The sequence below is a fragment of the Echeneis naucrates genome, chromosome 8 (genome assembly GCF_900963305.1).
Source record: "Echeneis naucrates chromosome 8, fEcheNa1.1, whole genome shotgun sequence".
Classification (NCBI taxonomy): Eukaryota; Metazoa; Chordata; class Actinopteri; order Carangiformes; family Echeneidae; genus Echeneis; species Echeneis naucrates.
Window position 1 is genome coordinate 16,034,776 of NC_042518.1, and position 26,555 is coordinate 16,061,330.

The window sequence follows — 26,555 nt, forward strand, 5'->3', positions numbered from 1 at the left end:
TGATTTTATTCAAAAAAAAGTATTTTTTATTAGTTAATTTAATTCTTCCAAACATCAAAGTCTCGTTTGACTTTAGGAGTCCTTTTAAATGCAAGTGTGAGATTTATGCTGGGACATAGGAATAATGACTCATTCAGTTACTCAATATATTACTCTCATTTCACTCCCACTCCCAGTTTGCTGAGACAATATCAGACGATAATATAATAAGACAGAAGAAGAATGATTTCCTATGATGATACTGAACTTGTGTTGTAGTATCATATTTTATATAATCACTAAGCACATATTGTAACGTCACACTTGGAATGGAAGTTGCACTTCCTTCATTCTGTTTTTATGTAAACACAGGTGTTTTCTGTTGAAACCAGAGTGGTCATTAGTGGCAGATGGGGATTTTTGGCACTGGTCAACAACTAGCAGATTGGTTCAGTCGATGACTCAGTACATCTCAGCAGACAGCCACAGTTACAGGTAGCATGTTTTGAAATAGTTCCCTTGACGACTGGGAGCGAGATGGATGTGATCTGTTTGCTGCCATCCTCAGACTCATCCTGCCGTCTGCCTGGACGGGGGCAACTCTGAAATGCCTGGGAGACAGATGAATAGCCCCAGTGAACTGCCTCTTAAATGTTTTGCATAAAAAAATTTAGATAATCGGGTTAATGCAGCCATTGGCATAGCCCATGCTGATGGAAATGTTGTAGGCATACAGAAAGGCATAGGAGGGCCGTTGTACCCCAAGGTGGGCCAATGGTAAAATGTAGTAGGGGGCCCACCAAATGAAAAATGCCAGGCAAATGGCCACTTCCATTGAAGTCACCTTCCTCGTCTGCAACCTCTAGCTGTGCTGGGGCAGTGGAGCAACTGTTGCTGACATGTTTTGGAGAGCCCTGAAAAAGACCACGCAGATGGCCACCAAAGGCAAAGCAAACTGGTAGAGGGTGAACCAGTATGTAGCAGTTTCAGGGTTGAGAAGCAGGAGGGCACATCCAACAAAGCCATCCTTAGACACATGAGTCCTGTGTACATCTACACTGGTGTGATGGAGATCAGAGAAAACAGCCACACCAGAGCAACGACTTCCCCAGCCGCAGTTGTGTTCAGACATGTTTGAACCGGATGGGATGCACAGTGGCCACATAACGATCCAGTGTCATTACGGTCAGTATGTATGTACTGACAATCTGGCTATTGGAATCAAGCACTGTGATGACTGTACACATAGTGCCACCAAAGCGCCAGGAGCCACTACCGACAAGCTGGTGAATAAGGAAAGGCATGCCAAGGAGAAAGAGGAGGTCTGCAGTAGACAAACTGAGGATGAATATATCTGGTACAGTTTGCTGGGAGCAGAACTTGGTCTTCTTCACAATGATGTAGATGACTACACAGTTTCCAAAGAGCCCAACAAAACAAATGACACCGAAGAGGCTGGGCATGAGCACATTGCTGTACCACTGGTGATCTGAGAACAAGGATACACAAGAAGATACGATGCCTGTGATTTAGTTTTTACATCAAAAGCCTTTGTTTCCTTTTGTTTTTAAGTCATGGGGACCACATTATTAACTCGCTAATAGTTAATAAAAAAAATAAAACAAAAACTTTATTTAAAAAAAAAACGTTGTAATTATAACACAAATTAGGTGGTGGGTGAAATTCAATTAGTCTAGTGCTGAATATTAAAATTACGCAAAAAAAAACATACCTTCCTCTAGATTGTCAGGACTGAAGGATGAAAGAGATTATTCAACATGGAATTCCCCAAATAGAATTTGGTAATAAAATAAAAAAAAAATAAATAAATAAAAATGTAATAATAATAATAAGAGGAAGAAGAAAAGAAGAAATATGGAACAACTGTATGAAAGAGATAAATTGTGTCCACTCAAACAAAGAGGAACTGACGTCATTGGTTTGATGGCATGAATGTAACGCCAAAGGATTTCTTCAGTGCGCGAGACAGGCACGCAAGCGCCCTATAAGAAAAAAAAAAACGCAGTCTGAGAATTGGCGTAAAACCGAGCACACGCCAAACACACCGAGATCCTCCGCTGTGTGTTCATGAAGCTGATGTAGACTGACTGATACCGGGGTGAGAGACTCTCACAGGCACTGGACAGCAGAGAGAGAGAGAGAGACCCACATAGTGAAGCTTCCTCCGTCTGTCATTCACATGTACAGCTGTAACAGCTTTGTGTAATCCAAACAAACCAATGCTCATATGCTCAGCTATAAAGTGCCCATCTGAATGATTTTAGTGACATTAATGCCGCCCAGGTTCAGCCATAGTCCTGTTATATTTATTTATGTAAGGTGTGAACTTTTACCCCCCCCCCCCCAGTGAAGTCTCACAGGTGTCACCGAGGCTGTTTTCAGAGGGACTCATATTTCCACTAGGTGTCAGTGCTGCCAAGGGATTAACGTGTCGCTGTTGTCACAGATGGAGAAGTTAGAATTAAAAGCAGATGTCTCAAAATATAAAAACAAGGACGGCCAAATATTCCAAATATTTGCTAAATAATCGTTTGTGCGGTGGGATAAAGGTAACAACTAACACGCCAACCCCGTTGCCAATAGTGATGTAAAAAAAGCGCAGTTTACGGGATATTTCTGTTTATTTGTTTGGAAAATAATTTATCTAAAACATGCCAAACTGTGTCTGCCCCCACCCCCCCCCCCCCCACACACACACACACACACACTGTGTCTATGACTGTGTGTCATTTATGGCTCGTTTTTAAGGTGTCTGTTTAAGCAATCCCTCTCTTTTGGCTGATGAAACACTATACAGGACTGTGCAGCATACAATAGAGGAGACATGCAGCTTTCTTCATCTGACTCACTCCAGCACATGAGCCCAAGTCCAGTTGTGTAAGTCAAAGAACTGTTTGGTGTTATTCAGCAGCCATTAATCTTTAATGGTGATCAGTATGAAGGCTGGTTCATATCATGCCCCACCTTGCTTTGTTTCATTCACCCCAATTTAATATTTAATGACTGACATGATCTGTGTGGGTTAACCATCTCACTGTAACCGCACTGAGTCAGCCAGATAGATAGATAGGGATAAAGAGAGAGACAGAGAGGGAAATGAGCTGCAGATGAAATAACGTGGAGTGGCTGTGATCACACAGTGGTGTGTGTCAGTCAAAGCCGCGGAGGGAGCAGACTGACAGGGAGGAGCTCCAGTCACAACAGCAGGCAGACCCTCCCAGCGCTGGGGAAGGAAGCGGAAATAAACGTCGCGAACCTTATGCTAGTAGCTAGATTTAGGTTTGCAGGACGGGGTGTAAGCGACAGCAGACTTCCATCGTTTGTTGCCTCTCCAGGGGAAACAGGCAGCGGATAGCTACACGACAGGCTTTTGTTTGTTACGGTGGCAGCACTGAAACGGAATATCTCGAGTGGTGAGTTTTTTGCTGGCGCTTTCTCTTTTCATAAAAGTTGTGCGCTGTTTCCTTTCGCGACGCAGGCTAGTCAAGTTCAGAAACGTTAGCTGGGCTAACTGTGCCACTAAGCTAGCAACAACAGCTTGCGTTATGAAAAAAAAAAAAAGGTGTTTTCTTCCTTTCCACATTTGATAACGTGAAGCTGCCCCTTAGGCCCCGAGCGTTGATAAACATGTGGTGTGTGTCTCAAAGTGTCCCGTTGTGTCGGGCAGTGTCCTGGTTATCGGGGCCGCGGCGGATCGGACGGTGAAGTTTGATCACCTTTTACTGCAGCGCAGTTATTGTTGGCCGACCGTTAGCCGGCATGCTAGCCCCAGCCTTCTAGAACACTGGGCGCAGTCCGTTCGATGGAACGGAACACAGCCGAATGGATGGAACCCGCGTGAACACGATCAAAACGCGCTCTGACGCTCAATATTGAACCTTCGGTCGAGGAGAAGATCTGACATTTTTCTTTAACACACAAATATCCACGAAAACCCCATCAACTCTAGATCACAATTGTTGGTCTGCCCCTCTCGGAGTCCAGTCTATCCTGTCTCTATCCTACCTTATTTACTCCCTGTCACATAACGTGTTTGTTAATTAGTATTTGTGTTTCTTGTTTTGTTTTTTAGGGGGGAGAGGGTCTTGTTATCCACAACACTACAGAAGTAATTAAATGTTTCTGTCAACGATGTCTGCTGTCAGATCTTATGACGTATGAACTGATTGTCTGAGACGAGATATGGATCCATTTTCAGAGGGGAAGGGGGGCAATCAAAGTTTGGATGTGTAGATAATTTGCCTCATGTTTGTTATCCTTGTTGTTTTCTGCAAAGCTGGTAGATTTAAAGACCTTATTAGTCACGCCGTTGTATTAGTGTGAACTCATCAGAGCTGTACGGTAACATATATTAGTAAACGTCTTAATGGGATAACATAGCTTTATCCATTTAACTATGCAACTGCAGGTTTAGCCAGTGTATCCCTGTCAGATCTGCCTCAGTAGGCTGCTGTCAAGAAGCTTTATAGGAGGTATCACTGATCGAAGTTAGTTTTGCCTCAGGCTGCTCTTGTTGTAGCAATAATTTTGTTGAGTCCGAAAGACGTTTCCACATAGGTTGGGCATTTGGTGTTGGACTGTCACTTTTTATGTGTTGTGATTTTTGAATATTGGGTATTTTAAGCTTCAAATGACACTTGTCAAAGTAAAATTTGCATCAATCTCAACATGTCTTTATTAACACAACCTTAGCATCAGTCCGATTGAGTGCCAATCTGTTTCTTGTTTGCAGGTACTGTATTGTGACCTTTATGTGAGGTCTAAAACCTAAAGGAACGGGTCATAGAAGGGAGGAGAGACTCGGAGAAAAGTGTTGGCCACAGAAGCCTGGATACGTGTTTTTTATTTTTTTATTCAGTTCCTGAAACACAAAACCACAACCAAGTAGTTTTCCAGCAAGCGGAGAGGACCATGGAGGCCATTGCCAAATACGATTTCAAAGCAACTGCTGATGATGAGCTTAGTTTCAAGCGTGGAGAGATCCTTAAAGTAAGTGACATTTATGTGATCATTCGATGTTTGGGCTTGTCTGTATTACTCATAATTATGACATACTTGAAAACATTTTGTTGGTATGCACTTATTTCCTGTGTAATTAATCATACTAGTTCTTTGTTAATGGAAGTGCCACCAACAGTGCCAGTTGAAGCCAGAAAACCTATTTTTGTTTTAGTAATAGCAGTGGGATTAAAATAATCACCCAAATAAAGCTGCAGAGTCAAATCTTATGTTTTACATTGAGATCAATGGTTTCTCTTTCACTGGTATTTGATGTTGTCATGCTCTAATATAAACTAATTTGCAAAACACACAAGCCATAACCTCCAATTCAAAACACACAGCTTCATCATGTGAAGGTTCACATGGTAATAAAGTGTGTCAATAAAACAACACAATTTTAGGTCTAAATTCTGTAGCCCAGGGTATGATAGTGAAGTATTCTGAAGGAGTAGTGTTAATGTTACACTGCTGACGTCATGGTGATTAAAAACGGTCTAAAGCTGTAAGGTTATTGTTTGGGTTTTTTTCTATTATGAGCTATTTAAAGTCCTCTGTCAAACGCCGGGCTTGTCTGTATCCTTAGGCATGAGAAGCTTATTCAAAGCCTGATACTTTGCTCTTGCATGAAAAGGGGTTTATGTTATTCCCTGACCTTGATGAAGAAGCTATGATTTTAGAAAGTACAGATTGCACATTTCTTACACAATTATTCTTTTTGGATATGTGTATGCAGTCATCATAATCCTTGTGTTTACAGCCATGGCCCCAACTAGCAGGCTGCAGAGGTGACACTACATAAGAATGTAATCTTAATAAATAATATTAAATCTTTGATCAGCCCAATGTAGTGTTTTTGTGAGCAACATCTGCTTTTCCTTGTTAAATTGGTTAAAGATTTGTGATACATTCTAAATAAATGATCCTGTTAAGACTGTCATGAATCGAAACCTTGGATGATTTGCTGTTGTGGCATAGTGTAGAATGGTACAAGGAAGAAATCAATTGACTTTTAAATAAACCCTTGAAACATAGTTTTACTAAAGTCTTCACACAGTATCTAACGGGCTCTCAGTCCATTTGAGATATTTAATGGTGTTTTGCCCTTTAGTGCTTAGGATTTTCTTTTATTTTTTGCCCATCTACTGTTTTATGATATAATATACTGTGTATATTTTAATGTCTGCTGGTGTGGTTGAGTTGACTGTTCCATCAGGGGATGAACACGGTCTTTTTCTCAGAATATGAGATTTAAGAAGTGAGTTTTGAGAAGACTTCTTATCTCACTGGGGGCCTGGAGGGAGAGGAGGGAAAGAAGAGAGAAGAGACAGAGAGTGAGCTAAGGAAACACTGAGCTAAATATGAGTTTTTATTAAATTTGCATATTGGGGGTGGAGGGGGTGTACTTTCCCTCTCAGTTCAATAGCCAGCTGCCTAGTTGGAAAATCCAAAGCCTTTTACCAGATGGCATAGTTCCAGCCCAAATGTTAATGGAAAATACCGTGAAGATTTCTGTTGCCTATAATTGACATGATTTGGGGTGAGATGTGCCCTGATACTTAAAACAAAACTGAATTTTATTTTGTAAAATATGTTGAACACACTGCTTATCTTATTGCAACTTTTTCTAAGTCTAACTTGGACTTCTTAGCTCCCCATATATTTAGTCGATATTTTTTTACAGTCCATATTTTTTTAAAAATAAAAATGAAAAGTAATCATCCAGCAGTAACTGTTGTAGATACTGTCAATCTGATCATGTGAGGGATGTTTCCTGTGATTTGTGCAAATAGGATACCAATTATAATGTTCATTTATTTGTTTGTATGTGTTTGACAATTAGTAGTACACTCTGAAATTGAGAAAATCAGATAGATGCAGTTTTCGTTTAATGCAGTTTAATGCAGATTGCCTCATTGGTTATTTTCAGTCTGTAGCTTTACTGTTTTGTCACTGAGTGCAGTTTAGCCACCATGTTTGCTGCACACATTGGCTTAGAGGTTAAAAACCAGATATTAATATATCTAGACCCATTCCATAAACATATGAACCCGTCAGCCTGTTGAACACTTTAGGTGGACGAACTTTCAAACATACAACATGCTTTGCAGGTTATTTCTCCCTGGAGAAAGAAACTGAAATGGGGAAGGAAGTCCTGTATCAGTGTAGCCCCCACTGTCCACATTTCAGCTGAATCATTTAACTGCTTTGCCCATAGGACCAGTTTACTTTTTTTTTTTTTTTAACTCTCATACTGACCATCCCCCCTCCCCATTTCTTTCATCCTCTTTATCCTGTGTTCCTCTCTTTCTTCTTTGCAGTACTTGTACATTAGTCTCAAGTCTGAATATTTCTACCCCAGGTAATTTCTGAGAAACAAGATTGAACAAGCTCCTACCGTTCGCTGACACACTGCTCTACAGGTGGACCCATATCAAATGTTATCTAGAAGGGGTCTACGTTTTTGTGTGTTTTTTGCAGTTAGTTTTTGCTGCAAAGTTTGAGGTGCTTTCATTTCCAATCAATTCATGATCATCTTATTTGGTCGTGTGTACAATGTTAGCATAGCTGTACCCCACAGGGCTTAGTGTGGTTTTAGCATTATGACTCCTGCAACATTTTGTCTGCTAATTTTTCTGTCTTGCTTCTAGCTTATAGCTTCAGATAAAGGGTACTAGTGCTCTATTATGTTATATAGCGCTTTGGTCTCTCTGGCTCACTTGCTCTTTGCCCTCTGCTTTTTAGACCAGTTGGATATTTGGTTATGTAACAGTTGTTTGAAGATCAGTAATACTAAACTATCTTCCTCTTCACTGTTGGCAATATTACTATGAATAAAAGACCATACACTCAAAGAATTGAGTTATAGAACGTACATTTTGCTGAATGGTATGCTTTACACAAGCATGTCTGTAAGAAGCCTCTGAAGTGGAGGGTGTTGATTGTGGCCCCTTTTCCTCCATCACCAGTGCTATCTGTCTGCTGATACTAATACTAAACAGCTCTGCTCTTAGGACAAAGGCTTCCTCTCATGAGAGATCAGGCCTGGGTTGAGGCTTTGCTTGTATGTATCATCCTTAACTTCACACCATTTCCAGTATCATCAGGAGATGGTGGCTGTTTAACCGTTTCTCAAATTAGCATCCAGAAAAATCTGCTCAATTTCCTTCACAATCTCATGAATGTTTGTGATATATCAATCAAAATTGAGATTCCTGTTACGACCAGTACAGTACAGTTAGCTACAGTTTGTGGGACTCAGTAAAACTCAGCAGTTCAAGACCAAATATTTGGCAGCTCCGGCTCCGGCTTAATGCCACACAGTCACACAGCAGTTTTCTCTCCTTGTATCTTTTGCTGTTAGAATGGGCCTTTTTTATGTAAGCATTTATCTAATGGTATGACATTAAGTGGATGGAAATCCTATTGTGTTGATCTATTAGTCCATTTTCCGAGGTGGACGTGCCACCTTTTTATTATTGATCATGATACCCACGGAGGTGTATGATTACAAAAAGTATTTCATTGTCATATAAAATTACCCTTAAAACCAGAATTCCAACAAACAAGTCATTAGTTACTTGAAAGGAAGCCCATACTGTCTAATGCCACCAAGATATTTAGTAATCAGTTTCCAGGCACTGTTACTGTAACTCACACAGCTCATCAACAACCCTTAACCTCTAATTTAGCAGTCTTGAGTTGTATGCCAACATTCTGTTCCCTCGTTTGCCAATTCATAATTAGTGAAACAGACTGTCACTTTATAACAGAGGCAGATACTTAATTTGTGCCATACAGAGCACACAGAGCTGGTGCAACTACCTTCCTGTTTTATCTTTGTCGCCAGATTCAAGTTGTTTAACTGTTTTTAACTCCTCACCCTTTCTTATGGATCTAGCAACAGATTTGATGTACAGAGGAAAAAAGAACATTTGACAGCACATAAGGACAAATTTGGGCATAAAATATCTTGCAGTACAAATATGCAGAGCGTGGCCCTGTGACAAATTTACATATTGCATGGTAGTTAACTTTCACAATGTGATTTCCCATCATGCAAAGACAAAAAGGGGAACATGAATGCTAGTTGTGAAGATTCATCTATAAATCCAACTGCAAACTGTGTCATTTTAGGTTTTATGCAAGTTTTTATGGTTTGCTTGGTCTAACTTAGTTTATGCATCTTTAGGAGTCGTGGTACTCACACTTTTTAATATTACCAATTGGCATGCTCAGCATTTTAAATTTCAGGATGAGTGTAAAAATCAATAAGGTGTAAGCCATCATCATACATCACATCCACAACTGTCTTGTGGCTCAGCTGCATGAATGACCGTGCCACAAGGTCCAGTGTGAGGTTGAAAAATGTAATATAAATCAAATGACTATATCTCTTTACATGGGGTCAGGCCACCCATAGGACTACGATGGCCATGCTACAGTATCCAAGCTTATTCCTAATTTGCTAATTTTCTATGTCAGAAAGCAGATCTAGAAGCAAAGCAGCAGGCATGTGGAGGCCACAGTAGAGGGTGGCCATTGCCCTGAGCATTGCACACTTGTTCTCATTTCCTCCTTAAATAAATAAAGATTAACAGTCTTGCTAGCTGGCAGAATTAGCTCTCGTCAGCAGATCTTTGAACTCTGTCTGTATAGTGTAATGTAAGATTCGCTTCTCCACCTTGGCACTTCTGCAAACTGTTGTCTACATGTTCAAAGCATTATTTAAACTTAGCTCAAGTCCTACTCTATGTCAATATTATGCTGCAGTTATTAATGTTATGGTGTGCCATTAAAAATGTAATTTAAAGTCACCCCAGGAATTGAATAAGAACCTGCCAGTAGGTCACCAATAGAGCTCTGGCCTCTATGGAAGGCATTAAAACCCTTTGTGATTATTATGGGAGGTAAGTATCAGCTCACAAAGAAGTAGAAGATGAAAGCCAGAAATAATAATAATAATAATAAATAAAATCCCAAAACAAACAAAAAAAAAAAAAACAAACCACTGCACAAGACATCAATGTACATTCAAAGTGGTGTCCATACAGTTGCATGTCCATTCAGCTTGCAGGTATGACTTTTGGCAAGAAGGGCAGCTAATTTGTGTTGCTGGAAAACGTAAGGAATGGAGTGCAATGGGTTGCTACTGCATGATAAACTGTATATCACTGTGTTAGGCCATTTTTAGTTTGCCAGATAAGGATCTTTTTCCAAGTTGATTTCCTGCATCAGCTGTACTTTTCCTCTGATTACAGCATTAACTTAACATGGATCATTTTTGTTTCAAATGAATCAGAAAAATATGTTCACAAAAAGTCTTGTAGATTGCAGCCACCGCCCAGTTATTCTTCCAGCTGCCCCAAACCTTATTAAGTCATTTGGGTGTAGTGATCTGTAGTAAAGTAGCTTTTCCTTGTGTGTTTACATTAATGCTACAGCGTAGCTGTTTTCACATCCTGTTAGATGTCTTCCAACCCCCAGCAACTTCCTGTGTCTCCGCTGTTAACTCCAACAACTCTACAGTCTACAGCTACCAAACTTCAACACTGAGTACACACAGAAACACAAGCAGAGTCCTCTCTGATGCAGAGGGGTAGAATTTCTAATCACCAAGAATACATTTTTTTTTTTTCAGTGGGCTTATAACAGACAGCTTGCACCCATGCAGGGGCTGTGTTGTAGTGGCCAGTGCTTTTAGCAAGCTACTTCAACACTTTCTCTTAATGCCTACCACTCCTCCCCTGATTAACGGCTCCCTCTCCGCCTATTAGTGCTTGGAATATTGATTTTTCTCCTCTCCATCTACTTGACCACTGTAGAGAGGACGAGTTGTATCAACTCCTGAATGTCTTGGAAATTCAAACCATACTTGAAGGACTCATAAGCCATCATTAGAGTCTGAGCTCCAAACCAGATCCAAATCCCACAATTTGTTTCTTTTTCTTTCCAAACCCTTGAAGCTGAAGTCAGCAGTGTTTTTTTTTTTTTTTTTGTGGATTTCTTGGCCATCTCTGTGAAGTACGCGTGCAGTTGACTGTGGAGCTAAAAGGTCAATAAATTGCTGCAAGGTTGCTCATTGTGCAGGTTTTGATAGCGACTCACCGTACTTACACTGCCAAAGGACTTGTAGGGTTTCCATGGACTTGAAGAGCCTGAGTGTGTTCACATCTGAAGAGGAGCAGACTATTTTCTAATTAAGTACAGAGTCTCTGGAGAGAAAGCTTGGATAAGTAAATTGTTCTCACTCTATTTTTATCACTTCTCTTTTGTGTAATTAAAACTTTAGCATTCATGTAAGACATTCTCCTATTGATTGTTCTGTTTATTAACATATTCAATGCAACTTTATTTAGTTGAAGTTGGATTTGGTCTATGAGTCATCATTGGTAAAAATATCAGGTAGCTGGGCAGCATGAGGGCTAAGTGGTTAGTGCTGTTGTCTCACATCAATATCAATCACAGGTTCAGTTCCCGGCCTGTGGCCTTTCTGTGCGGAGTTTGCATGTTTTCCCCGTGCTTGTGCCTCCAAAGACATGCATGTTTTGGTTAACTGGTAACTCTAAATTATCTTTAGGTCTGAGTGTGAGTGGTTGTTCATCCTTGCAATGGACTGGCGACCTCTCCAGGGTGTACTCTGCCCTCAGCAAATATGAGGTGGGATGGACTCCAGCAACCCCCAGACCTGAATTCAACCAGATAAGCGGTTGAAGATGAATGAATGAGTGAATGAATCAGGCTGCTTATTCATAAGGAATGTAACAATAAAAACGTTGGTCAATTTTGCAACAAATAAGTAAAGATCAACACAGTCACAGATGATAATGCTGTGTTAATCATGTTGTTTGTTGAGGGCAGCATCCTTCTCTGTTCAAATGTGGCCACAGCGTGAAGAGAGCACACTACATTCACAAAATTTACCAGGGTCACTCCTTTAATGTTTATCATCTACAGCTGAGCTAGAGAAATCTCCAGCTGTCTCTTTCATCAATTAAAACCTTGTTAACTCAAGTATCGGCACAGTAATATAATCATTATGTAGTGCAATAGTTAATATTACAGTAAATTCTGGTTCACGTAGGAAAATGCCTGAGACAATCATGTTAAAATAAACAACATAAAGCACAAAACACACACAAAAACACCATGCACAATGAAAATTTTAAATCAGTGTGGGATTATCCCGACTTACTGTCACCTTCAGCCTTTGGGCTTTGAGCTTTTAAGTGGCACGCTATGATCTTAACAAAGCAGGAATCACACTACTACAGTAATCTGCATGTGTAAAAACTCATTTTAATATTCCACCGTATAACCCAGTTACACACTGGGGTTACATGTATTGCTTTTCCACCATACACAACATGCAGTATTAAATTATCTTATCAGAAACACAGCAATTATCAAAAATATAAGCGCTAAGAGGTCAGACGTGGTCTACTTCATAATAGCAGGGTACGGGTTGGCAAACTTTTTCTGCTTGTGACACCACAACCTGCATGCTGCTGTTTGCAGCACCAATGGTCAGATATGTGGAAACTGCAAATATTGCCATAGCTCGATAATGGAGGGAAGTGTGTTTGCATTAACCTTTTCTGCCGTTCTCCTTTTTCGTCAATGGCCTGTTTTTGTGTATCAGTGTGTTTTGAAGTTACGGCTCAGAGTAAGCGTAAAGCAACAGACCTAGCAGGCTCACACTGATTTGTCCCAGCAACTACCCACTCTGTCCTAATAGCTGCCCAACTGGGCAAGGTTTAATATGTCAGCACTTAGGCCAGTGCTGAAGCTGAAACCTGCTCTCTTAAATTGATACTCTGTGTGCCTCCCTCTATTTCTGTTCGTTGCTTCTTCACAGGTTGCCTGAGGAGTCCAGAAAGCTTGTAGACTTTACTCAAAGAGTAGCAGCAGAATAGGTGTTTTTAAGCATTTGGTGTTGATAAAAACGTGTCACACTCCAGTTGTCTCACACACTACATAAATTACACAAAGTGTTTTATTCCAAAATCTAATCAAATTATATATGTATTAATCATCAGAATTTAAAAGCATAACTGCCCTTTCAGATCTATATAGTAATTGCATAGTGTTGTGGGATTCTTATCATTAAATACTGTTTGTTTTAATTTTTTCATCCATGATGCCCTGGCCAAAATGGCAGACTGTATGTACAGTGCATTATATAGTAAATGAGCAGTGTTTTAGACACAGTGTTTATAATTCTATCCTGCTGATGGGGTGTTCATTCATTTTATCATTTCCTACATAATGACTTGAAACATCAGTGTTATGTCTTCCTGTAACTTAATTACGATACCTGGTGACGAATCGACCTTTCTACACGAAAAAATCTGGATTGGTTCAATGCTGGTGCGATTTTTATTTATTTATTTATCTATCTATCTATCTATCTATCCATCCAAACCTTGTATGTTACTGTGAATCCTAACATATTTTTGTTAGATACAGATGACCACAGGAGTTGTTGTGATGTTGCTCATTAGTGCTTGGATCCTAATCTGTGATGATGCAGATGTATCTCAAATGATAGAGGACCAAAGATGCATTTAGACTCTCTCTGCAGGCAAACTGTGTAGCTCATTCACTCAGCTATCTAAAGCAGGAATTAGGACGGCTCGGGTGTCCTTGATCACCACCTCTGGGCATAAAAATCCCAATTGATGTCATTCAGGCAAATTCCATGTCGTCTCCGTGCGTTACATACTGTCACATCAAGATAGACTACACTTTTATAAAAAAAAAAAATGTCTATTTTATCAAGAAAATATTTTAGATTCAGATACATTTAATTGGAACAAAAAGATGCATGCGTGGGAATGAAGATATTTCTTTTCAGCGGATTCGATGGCATTTAGCTAGCCAGCTACCACAGATGGAGGACAGTGCAGAATAAAACATAGCTAGTTTGGCTGCTCTGATCAAGACATGCCCCCATTTTATGTTATTTGCCCTTGAGGAGGTTTCCTAAGCAGATCACAAGGAGTGTGATTCTATAAAGTGGTCCTCTGTCTTTATCTTCTGCTTGCTCCCACAGCCTCTGTTGCTTTGTTACTTTCGAGATTCATCTCTCATGATCTGTCATCTGTCACTGTTTGTGGCTTGTTTTTCGCTCTTCCTCTCTTGCCCCCCCTCTCCTTTTTTCCCTCACTGCTCTAAATCACGCTTGCAGACTGTTGAGTTAGAGAGCTGTAATTAGGTCTCTCCTTCTTGTCCCTACCATCACTCCCTCCTGATGTGCAATAAAGACAATGACAGCTGTATTTAAACCAAACCATATCATTCTCTTTCATGGTGTCTTTTTTTTTTTTTTTTTTTTTTTTTTTTAGCTTCTCAGCTCAGCTCAGCTTTAGTTCATGCTCTGGAAAAGCATTTTGCTGGGCAAAGACGGAATATGGCAAATGTTTAATAGATTCTAAAACCTGATTTGATTAGGTGATAGTGAACCATATTCTTTGACGCGATGGCTCCTTAATGTTTCTCTTGTTCTTGCTTTGTATAATGTACTTGTGTTGTTTTGATTTCTTCACTAACAGCTGGTGAAGCTCACACTGGCACCACACAGCACCAAGCCCATTCTTAATACTATATAACTACATCAGTTGTACCCAAACACGCACAGTCATCTCTGCTTGCACATCTGTTGACTGTACAAAGGATTTTGTCTTTTTTTTTTTTTTTTTAAGGTTCAGTCTGAGTAGTGCCAATACAAACAGCAGTAGTAATTCAAGCTGTGATAAACAACAACATGATGTAAGAGAAGATCCTGCCCCCCAGTTGCCCAAGTCAAACTGCTATGGAGGGTAACAAGTAGACCTAAGCCAAACTTAACATTCCTCTGTTTTACATTCTTCTGCTTTGGCTTGTGGGTTTAACATTTTTTCAGGCACTGTGCTGTGTTGAGAGATTGTTATTAGATTTTATTTTGTTTGTTTTGTGGTTTTATTTATTTATTTATTTTTTTTTGGTGTTTATGTTTTTGACGTTGTTTGTTTCTTTTTCTTTTTTTTTTTGGGGGGGGACGACCTTTTTTACATCTTGGATACATCAGTCCAAAGGCTGGTGAGACCTGATACCAGACTGTGTCACATTAGTAATGATCAGAGGATGTGGTCAATTATCATAATTACCATGTTATCAAATATTTTCAAATAAAGGCAATACAAACGTGCTTAATGTAGCTTTAAAAATGTTTCTGTGTAACAGTTGTTGGACCGTGCAGCTGTCTAAAGTGTTAAACAATGACTGTATTTCAAGGGCCGGAGGTATAATGTGTGAGAAGTGTGTGCGTGTGCAGAGCTACAATTATTGCTCTATAAGGGAGGCTCACTATGTGGTAATGACCTCAAGCATTATTTTAATTACAAGTCTTACAAGCCTTCATTTGCCTGAATCCATTGTAATCTCTTGCTCTGTTTCTCCCTGCATCAGTAGTATGGCACTCATGCCTGCTCTGATGTAAGTCTACAGCCTCCCTGCTGGGAGCAAAGGGGGTCAAACTGATTTTGATGGCTTTTTATTTTGCTGAACAAAGCAGAAAGAAGACTTGTCTGGGTTTTCATGCCCATCACCCCCGTCTCAACACAATCTGTGTCGCTCTCCACAACATAGGGTCTAGGGCAAGATAGTTAAAGAAATGCTTTATTATTATTATTATTATTATTATTATTATTATTATTATTATTATTATTATTATTTTATTATTATTAAATGCCTTCAGAACCCATTTCTTATGAAAGAGGAAGTCATGTGTTCCTGTGCATCTACAGGGTCACCACTGCTGCCAGTATGTCAAAATAACAGGGCTAGAATTCCACTCCAGCAGGCCAGCAAGACAATAGGCACTGACACACATACACAGATGCTCTCCCATAAACATACACATAGATGTGCTCTGGCACCTTTTTGTTCATGTACAATATTTTCAGACTTGTTTCTAACACATTCTTTGATCCAACCCCCCTCCCCCATAACTCAATTTTGTCTGTTCACTTTTTGCACTGACCTAAAGACACAAACTCTACAGTAACTCATCTTTGCTCCAGTGGCTGTCTTTGATTTTGCATGTTAGCTGGCCCACTGATAATTTTCTGTGATCCGATTAGATAACACAACAATGTTTGATGTTGTCATAGTTGCCGTCTGGTGAGCAATAAACTCCACCCTTAAAACTGGAAGACCCAACACGGTCTGTCCTCCAAGGTTCTGGTAAAGCTTGTCTGTTTTTCAATCTGGCTGACCTGCTGCACACTCAGATTAATACACACTCAAGAATAATCCCTGCTCCTGATTTACTACAATCCTATGTGGTTTATTTAGCATCTTGTTTTCTCTGCCCCAACTGTCTTACTGTCCTCCTCCAGCTTGTTTCTAAACCTATTTGCTCCCTCCTTGAGCTTTGTTACTTCTTTCATGAACACAATAACTGTGCTATAACATCCAGGTACATGTGTCCAGGAAAAGAAAAGTGGGGATTTCAATCTAATCTCTTCATGGTCATCACTTACACACAGTTTAGAGCTTCAGTGTTAACAGTGATTGCATCATGAACTCTACAGTAGAGGCCCACTGATAGCCAGTAACTCCTGTTCTTCTAAATTATAACACTTTGACACGGCATTGGACTTATGTTGCTGCACTGACTTGTCATGCTATGAAAGAAAAATCCTGTTCTGAAAAAAAAAATCCTTTTAGGATTATTAATGACGTTGGAGTATAATTTCTGTATATTGCATAATTTTGTGGATTTAGGGAGACATGCAGAATTAACAGTTGTGGATGTAGGTCATGTGTGAATGATAGCTGCCCATGTTGAGTGTCAACTGTTGGATTGTGGAGCTATTTATAAGAATTTAGTGTGAGAGAAAAGGGGAGGAGGGAGTCTGCAGTGCCAGCTGTGGAGGAGATAATCTCTGGCCTGGACTTGAGCCCCTCAAATAGGAACTCCTACAACTATTGTGTGTCTCAATCAGATTAAAAAGACGAAACAACACAAAAAGCCTCAGAGAGTGAGGGGAATGCCTGTCATCCACAGAAGTGCAGTAGCACAATGCTGGCTCAGCTTGCACCAGAGAGACAGAGCTCAGTCAAACACAATGCGGCAGTTGTCTCCTCTCTGTGTGGTTCCAAAAAACTGCCAGCCAAGCAAATATTTTATTTCTGCTCTTCCTCATGGGCTCACATTCTTTCAGTTTCATGAGCCACCAAATAGAAGAATGTTAGGGTCAGTCTTATTTGCGTAGGCTGAGCAAATAAATGTATGTCATTTTTAAATACTCCTAAAATTGGTTGCCACAGACATTATAACGGCCAGACTGAGTCAGGTCTAATGACAGTAGCCTTATATTTAACAGACAGTGGTATTTATCTAACCATTGGAATTTACACTGGGAAGCAAATTATTTCTTTCAAAACAGTATTTTAATGAATAATAATATTTTAGTAAAAGTGTGCTAGAGGATAGCATCAGTAGATAATATAATGCTGCTGTTTTTTAAAATCTGACTTTCCCAAACACTTTTCATCGAAGAATTAAGTTTATCAAATGTTGTCTATTTCAGCTAATCCTGCATTCACTGAATCACACTTACTTGTTTATTTTAATGGGTTTTTAGAAGCCGTGTAACATTGTGTAATAATTTTAGCCAGTGAGACATGCTCATTCCTCAAATCAACGGAAAATTTGAGTTTTACAATAGGTCTACATTTTAAATGCAGCCTAAAACAAAAAGTAAATGATCAGCATGCTGATATAATATGATATTTAGGTAACTGAATCAGATACTGCAAAAACAGCAGCTTAACTTTGAATCTCTTACAGAATGCATTTATGCATCTTACCATTTCATATAAGCCCAGGTGTACGGTATATTGCAGTACTTGCTGTACTCTATCATTAACTTTGTTGCAGAGTGGGTAATTATTTAAGGCTACTCAAGTTCATGGGGACTGGTAGCACATTATGCTGTCCAGACATAATCTCAACTTCAAAAATGATAGAATCCTGTGGAATTAGATATATGATTTATCAGTGCAAGCTAACAGTGTGTGTTGTGTTTACTATATACCTATTATTATGACTTTATTGTACTGAGTTCCAATGCTGGCGCTGCTACGGTTAGAAAGGCACTTCAGCAGCATGGATCTTTGCCAACAAGTGGGCTTGAGCCTTGATCATGAGGAAGAATTACGGTCTCTCTGACTTATTGGCAACTGTACCACCTCACCCTGCAGATTAGCCCTTATTGCCTACAATATTTGTTGGCGTTCTATTTGTTTTGAAGTAACTCAGCTCCAACTTTGAAAAGTGGTCCTACCATGTTTGTGTACATGTGAGAATAAATGTGGTTTGTGCATTTCCACTAACTCAGTACCTCTTCCTTCGTATCAGCACTCCTAGCACGCCCTGAAGGCAGTCGGATTCGCTGAATCTGTTTTATTTGGGTGAACATAGATCAAGCAAATCAGTCACTCGCACCGTCACATGTTGCTCATGACTATGAGCCCAGGGCACTGTTTTAACATCTCAAATTTGTCTTTCCAGTAACTCAGTTATTGCAACATCAACACATGGAAGATCTAATTAAATAATTCACTTGAGCTCCCACAAATGTGTAATATATTGAGAGTGCATGGGTTGTTAGCTGAAAGCAAAAGGGTGGGTCACACTAGTGTTACCGTGCTGCACCTCCCATGTCATAGGGTGTCTGCAGTCAGCAGTCACACTCCTTGAGATTTTATTTGGCATGTTGTCACGAGTCATCCCTTATCTGTGGAAATTTGGCTCCTTCGAACATGTTGGCTCCTTGGAGGCAAGCTGGTAAAAACAAGTTCACAGAATGACACAATTTCCTGTCTTTATATCGTTCACATCTGCACTTTTTAGCCTACATAGCTCAATTGTAATTGCCATAAAAGTTGATGAGACATTCATCGTCCCCAATGGATACATTTTTGAGAATTTGAGTCCCTGACCTCTCATCTTAGTGCCGTCATTGGATCATGGGTTGACAATGTCCATGCAAACATAAGCAATGAGCAGCAGGTTGGCAGTCAGCTGGCCAGTGTTGATTTATCTGCCTTTGAAAGTGTTAGGTCTTGAAGGTTGGTTTGGTGTGTCAACATGCAGCCTAGAGGCTAAGACCCCAGACTGACTAATGCAAACACACTAACCCTATCTGGCTCCTCCCATTTCACACAATCGCTTTCTACCGCTTAGCCGTTTCCAGTCATGGGGGATGCTGGATCCCAGCTGCCAATCCCAGCCGATACTCCAGGCAAGGGGGCGTGGCGGGGCACTCCCTGGACAGGTTGCCAGTCCATTGTAGGGCCAACACACAGCAACAGATGAACCATTTACAATCAGACCAAACCGGCAATTTATAGTCACCAATCAACCAAAAAAAAAGGTGGGAACAAACTAGAGTACCCCGAGGAAACCCACACAGGGAGAAGATGCAACCTCCACACAGATAAGCCTCAGTTCCAGAAATTAAACCCACAACCTCTTTGCTGGAAGGCAACACTATGTTGCCCCTGTGTAATACAGTCTACCCCAATACCTGTAAGCCCACTGTGTCTCACACACAGAACACTTACACCCACCCCATCCCCTATTTACATTTTTGCTTCAAGGCCACTCCCTTATGCAGTCATGCTGGTCTTAGCAGCTGGGGAGGGCCAGGGACAGCTGGCATTCTGCTGGATCCCTGGTACAAATAGATCCCAGCCACTCACACTGCACTAGGGCCAAGTGGACAGCTGTCTGGGGCTGGACTAGAGGAAAATAATGAATTTAAGGGGGAGAGGAATAGTGAAGCAAAACATATTTAAAGTATAAAATTTTAAAATGTCTGAGTCTATTATGCATTAAAGACAAAAGTTTGTGAAATGGCTTTGAGCAGACATGACTCCAGTAATTCTTCTGAGAAAAACTCCAGTCACTCTTCTGAATGCTGAAAGAATCAAACAATTGTGACGTGTATCACACGCTTTCTGCTGCTTGTTCATTGTTACACTCTGCTGACCCATGGTAGCTATAAGCTATTAGCTATTATCAAATAGGATGTGTTTTCTGATCGACAGCCAAATGACTGCGGTGCTGGTGTTTCCACCTGAAATTTGTGCATGACTAAATATTGCTAAGAAAAGCACACAATAAGGAGACATGGTGTATTGTAGGGGAAAATATTATATACTCATTTCCCTCATTAAGGTCGGTCCGTTCTTTTTTTTTGTTTTATTCCACCTTCTGCTTTGGAACTCTCAGCCACATTGTAATTGTGAGAAAGTGATGGATTTAATATTCCAGAGAGCTTTTAAATGCCTTCAAATCATCCAAACACAGTGACATTACACTGACTTGGGAGGACCGTTTCCAATATAATTTTTGAATTGAGCAACACTCACTGGCTTTTATCATTGGTGAATCAGCGGCTGTAGCATGAAGGTTCAGCATGGTCAAACTTTAGAAAAATTGTCCACAGCACATCAACCTGGATGTACATTAATTCTCCACTAGCCCCAAACACCTGCACTGTAGTTTCACTTCACCAAGCATGAATGCCCTCACAGCTGTCTCTGTGTCACTGAAGCATACAGTGTCTCCATAGCTAAATATGCAGCACACACACAAACAGAAGCAAATCTGAAGTTTTTCCCTACATCCTCCTTTTGCTGTTGGTTTTGAAGTGACCTAATATTTGCCAGACAGTTCTCCAGCATACATAACATGGCACATTCTGTCAGCCACAGGAAATTAAATCAATTATTGTAACACTAAATTTAGGAGGGTGGCTGCTCTCCATTGTTGACTTTGGTATATGGCCCCCTTCTGAATTAATTCTCTTTGTTTTTCTTTGTCAACATTAGGTATTAAATGAAGAGTGTGATCAGAACTGGTACAAGGCAGAGCTAAATGGAAAAGATGGTTTCATCCCCAAGAATTACATAGAGATGAAAGCTCACCCGTAAGTATATCACATTCATGTTATGTTTGTTAAAGTGTGCCATATGCTGTATGTCTTTCTCTTACTGCTTTCTTTCTTTTTGTCATTCTATTGAAAATGAATGGCCAATTCTTTAGAGGACACTGAACCTGCACTCAGTGCCAGATTAGCTCTCTTTATTATTGTGCTTGAGGCCTCTTCCACTTAATTGAATATTGACCTTAATGAATCAATGGCAGGGAGCTATCACAACTACCTTCTTTCTTTTTTTCATGGAAAAGTAATTGTATATGAGTTTGCATTTTAAGCTTTATTACTGCTATTGTGATTGCTATTTATTATAAAAAGAATAATTAGTTATTTTATTTAACTCCCCCCCAGGGCCTTTGTTCCAGTGGAACAATAAGCCTCCAGTGTTAGCAGGGAATCAATAGGCAGCTGAGCCTCATACAGGGCGTCACAACTTCAATACTGTCATACTAAGAGAAGTGTTTTCTATAAATTAAGAGAAAGGTAGTGCTTACACTCATAAGCCACCTGAGTGAGAGCAGGTAACAACGTCTCACACAAGATTTAAATTTTCACTTTTTAAAATTCAATGTCCTTAGTATTTTCTCATCAGGGGTTTAGGATTATTTTTCCTGCCTCCCACTTGTCCCAGCCACATCAAAGAGGGCAGGAAAGGCTGTGCATGTGTAGGGGCTGAAGATTTGTTGTGCTCTTAAACTAAGGCAGGGCAGTAGAGCCAAACATTTCAAACCCTATAGGGTAACAGTTGGAGTGTTTTTGTTTTTAACAAGTCAATTTTATTGAGTTTATCGTTTTGTTCTGTTTTATTTTATTTTTTCCACTTTGGTCATTTTTCTGTCTGCACCCACTAAACTAAACTGATCCATCTAAATAGTAAGGTCATTGATGTTGTGTGTTTGCCCAATCCTATATGCTCCTGTCCAAGCAACAAAGCATACTCACCACCTTCTACCCATGGCTTATGTGCTTGGTTTTGTTTTGTTTTGGTTTTTTTGTTTGTTTGTTTGTTTGTTTGTTTGTTTTTTACACAAAAACAGCCTCATGTGTTTCCTCCCAGTGTTAAGAAGGGCTGCAGATGCAAATTCAACACTTCAAATATCTGTTTTTAATAGTAAAAGCTTTCCAATTTAATAGTCAGCTTTTATTGTGAAGTATCCCGCAGGGCCCCCTAAGGCCAGATCCACCTCAGTCTTGAGCGGTTGTGTGAGGTTGGCTAATGTCTCATGTTGCATTTCTTAAACAGCTCCTTGATCATGTTGGTGTAGCAGAGTCTCTCCTTCCAAGGACATCGTAAAAGAAGTTGCTTCATGAAATGTGCGTTGTTGCATTTTTTTTTTTTGGGTTTTTCTTTTTTTTTGTTTTTTTTGTTTTTTTTGTCTGCTTGCTTGTTTGTTGTTTTTGGTTTTGATTGTTTTTAAACATCACCAGACTTTTTTTTTTTTTTTTTTTGCCATCTGATTTGAGTCTGATCTGGGTTGGTGGAGCAAAAAAATAATGCTGGGGATGGGACCATGTTGTGGCAAGAATTTGCCTTTGTCTCCCATTGTGGTGACAATGAAGTGCCACCCAAAAGCACCAGGCACTCACACAACCCAGCAGACATGAACACATAGCTGTGCTATACAGCAGCGCAGAATACAGTATCTGGCTCTGCTCCAAGTCAAGGTCTCTGTTTGTACACTGATCTTTTTCTTCAGCACAACAGGAGCAGTGTTTTTGTTGCTGATGCTTAGGTTTGTGCCACTATAATATACTACTAAGTAAGAATGGTACAACAACATCAATGCTTAGTTTCACTTAACAGAACAGAGATGTGTGTGCGTGTATATGCGGGTGTGCGTCTGTCTGTCTCTGGCCAGCACTAATGCTGTTGTTTCCTTGGTTCCATTAATTGCTCTTATCACTTTTATCAAACAGGGAAAGAGAGTCGGTGCGCAGGCTTGCTTTGTTGCCAATCACAGATAAAAACCCAGATTGAGTTGGCCATTTCATTTTTGATTTCCCCCTACATGAAAAGGAGCCGAGATGGCATCTTTTGGCTGAATGTACCTTTTAATTATTTGCACAAGTAAAGCGCTTTCATTCAATGCTTGCTCTTCCATCTTATTCCCACTGTCAGGGCTATCTCACTGAGATCCGTCAGTAGCAAATGCAACTAAACTTTCATTAAAATTATTAAAAATGTGCCTGTTATACAGGCTAATGCAATTCCTTCTATGGTGATGTTTCTCAAGTTCTAGTTTTTGAAACACGCATGTTCATAAGTTCGCATCATGAAACTAGTCCAATGAGCATTTTGCCACAGTTAAAAGGCAATGGCCAATTTCTGGTCACTGCAGCTTCATGGAGTTGTCCCATGCTTGTAACTTTTTCTAAACTTACTCGTTTGTACATGGAACTTTTATAGGGCTCCGTTTATATGACCCCAAGGCCAGTCAGAGTGAATGCTCAACTGCATTTGGTGTTGTGTATCATCTGGCTCTTTGACTGTTGCTACTGAATGACATGGTGGTTCAGCGGTGAGAGCTGTCCTTGCTCAGCTCAAACCTGTGAGCCAGCAGGATGTTTGATGTTTGTGTGATGTTTGCACTGTGTCCTCACTGGGCTTCCTCCCACTTGCCACAAACTTTCACACTTCCCCTTAGGTGAGAGTGCGTGCGTTAGCCAGTGACCAGAGGCCAATGCAGCACTGCCCTGACACTGCCAAATTACCAGGCAATCTTTAATATAATGTAATAAAAAAAAAAATATTTAGGAAATTGCTTAGTGTTCCTGTGGTCAATCAAGGAAGAAAACCAAGATGTTATTTTGGATCAGATTAGTCAAATCTCACCTGCTGTTCTTTGGTCATCTTCCAGGTGGTTCTTTGGGAAGATTCCCCGAGCCAAAGCAGAGGAGATGCTAAATAAACAGAGGCACGATGGGGCCTTCCTCATCAGAGAGAGCGAGAGTGCACCAGGGGACTTCTCCCTCTCTGTGAAGTAAGTAGCAATGCACCAGTTAGTAAAAAAAGGCATGATTCACACTCACAATGTTTTCTTTAGCATTGTGCTTACATCAGTGGACAGTTTCCTTGTAACGGATAAGGTTCATAAGTTTCCATACTTTTTGTCTCTGAGTCATTAACCCAGCCACTTCCCCTTTCTTGTGAAGTCTCAGTGCTGCCCTCTGCAGACCAGTGTTTGTCATGTGTTCATCATCTTTTGTATTGTGTGTTGGGGCTCAGCCCTATAAATACTAGTTTTTTTTTAGCTGACACAGACAGAGCTCATTTCCTCTTATTTGTCTGGCTCCAGTCTAACCTTCCCTAAAGACTCACCAGTTCACAGCAGGTTACATGTAAAGTTTATGCTAAGATATGGATCTTAATTACTGCGCAGACTGTCCTGGCTCCACTCTGCCAGCTTGTCTATTACTCGCATGACCGATTCATTTGACTGACACTTAGCAGACTATCAGAGACACCTGTTAGATAACTGAGAGTGTTCCTCTACATTCCCTTAAATCTCAGCCTCCCTAACAACTCTTTATGGCTGACACATATTGTACCTTTTCGTGTTTTTAAACGCTGTGGGAAAATTCCCTCTTTATAATTTTCTTCTGTGTGACCTTCTGCAGGTTTGGAAACGACGTCCAGCACTTCAAGGTTCTTCGTGATGGTGCTGGAAAGTATTTTCTATGGGTGGTCAAGTTCAACTCCCTCAACGAGCTGGTGGACTACCACCGCTCCACCTCAGTCTCCCGCAATCAGCAAATCTTTCTGCGAGACATAGAGCAGGTTCCCCAGGTAAGAAATGACTTCAGACTCAATGTACACTGAACACACTCTGGAAGCCAAAACCTAAACACTACTGGAAGAAAAAAAATCCAGGAAATATTATGTCGCCTTTAACAATTTATTGGAGAATGTTGAATATATGTAAACACAGTATGTGAATGTGATTTACAGAACCAAACATGTTTATCTTAATAGCCTCCCTTCATTCAAGTTACCTCGTGAGTGTGTTGTCCTTAATGCTGCAGAAGCAGTAAGAGCATGTGGTTGTCAGTCAAGACCACAGGAGAACTTAATGTAACAATTGCTGTCTGCAGGGATGCTCTCTCGCTCATTGCACTCACAATGGTGGTTAGAGAAAAAAAAAAAGAAAAGAAAATGGCTATAACTGCATGATGATCAGAGAGAAAGAAACTGTCCCTCAAAGCCGTGCATTATTTAAAAAGTCACTTCTTCAAGGAAACTGCTTCACTTAAGCTCAAGCTGAGTTGGATTTAATTACATATTACTGTGAATTATTATAATTCCTGCAAAAACAAAATGCTTTTTACTATCATCACAAAAATATCAGCATCACCCGTAATGCAAATGAGCCACACCTAGATATTTATGGTAGTCTTTTATATCCATCATATAAATGTTGAAGATGGTTATACTTCACAGATTGTGAATGCCACCCATGTAGTTTCCCTTCTGTGTGTGAAAGACTTGATTCATTCATATATTTACACACACACACACACATATATATATATAAAAACACTCCACTTGATAGTTTTTGATGATAACACCTGACTGGTCTAACAACACCTTTTCTCTTCTTTTGCTCGCCAGCATCCCACATATGTGCAGGCGCTCTTTGACTTTGACCCCCAGGAGGAAGGAGAACTGGGTTTCCGACGCGGCGACTTCATCCAAGTCCTGGACAACTCTGACCCCAACTGGTGGAAAGGGGGCTGCCACGGCCAGACGGGCATGTTCCCCCGCAACTATGTCACACCTGTCAATCGGAACATGTAAACAGTCAGACCATGTAAACAAGAACAACCACAACACAGCAACCATCACCACCACCACCACCACCACCATCATCATCATCATCATCATCATCATCATCGTTCTTCATCAGCCCCCCATTCAACTCCCCAAACAACCCCTCCACCCCTCTTGGCCATTCCACAATAACAGGAGCAGACAGGAAGAACGCAAACAACTGAAAGAGAGAGAGAGAGTGAGTTAAAGCAGGAGTAGTGCTGTCGTAGGTGTCGCTGTGTGGGTGGCAGCTGAGCAAAGAAATCAACTTTTACTTGTGCCGAAAAACGTTCACCGCCTTAGTGAACGCCTCGGTGAGGATTGAACTGTCTTTGAGGGAAATCTAAATGCAGAGAACTAAAGTGTAGTGCACCAACCATGAAGATAACCAAATGATTCTACCGCTCCCACAGCTGCTTCTGTCTTCTCCTAAACTTCTTAACATTCTGCCTTTTCTTTTGTTGTCCTACTTTTTTTTTCTTTTGGTCCTTCCTTTTGCCGCATGTTTTAATCTCCAAAATGAAATGCCTACCGCTAAATCCTAACTCTGTTTTAAAGAAAAAAAAAAAAAAAACATAAAAAAGGAGAAATGGTTTTAAAAAATATGTACAAAAAAAGAGAGGAAAGAAAATGATGCCATCTACAGTACAGTAAGTTTCCATGTTTAAGTTTATTGGCACGCGAGCAGTGTACATCAGCCATTGGCTGTATAAATAAATCAACTATAGAGAGAATCCATTTTTTAAGAATATATA

At 40.2% G+C, this 26,555-nt stretch overlaps 2 protein-coding genes across 2 annotated transcripts; one reads left to right on the forward strand and one right to left on the reverse strand.

Moving 5' to 3' along the window:
• Window positions 1-451: 451 nt before the first annotated feature.
• Window positions 452-2,392, reverse strand: mchr1b (melanin-concentrating hormone receptor 1b). Its single transcript, XM_029508091.1, is given in 4 exon segments — window positions 452-1,014; window positions 1,017-1,104; window positions 1,107-1,468; window positions 2,359-2,392. Coding segments are annotated over 4 exon segments (1,047 nt in total).
• Window positions 2,393-3,261: 869 nt separating this feature from the next.
• On the forward strand, window positions 3,262-26,479 carry grb2b (growth factor receptor-bound protein 2b). The gene is made up of 6 exons (XM_029508052.1): window positions 3,262-3,413; window positions 4,733-4,989; window positions 20,887-20,984; window positions 23,852-23,974; window positions 24,612-24,780; window positions 25,603-26,479. The coding sequence occupies exons 2-6, from the start codon at window positions 4,912-4,914 to the stop codon at window positions 25,786-25,788; spliced, it is 654 nt and encodes a 217-aa protein (XP_029363912.1). The 5' UTR covers window positions 3,262-3,413; window positions 4,733-4,911; the 3' UTR covers window positions 25,789-26,479.
• Window positions 26,480-26,555: the final 76 nt, after the last annotated feature.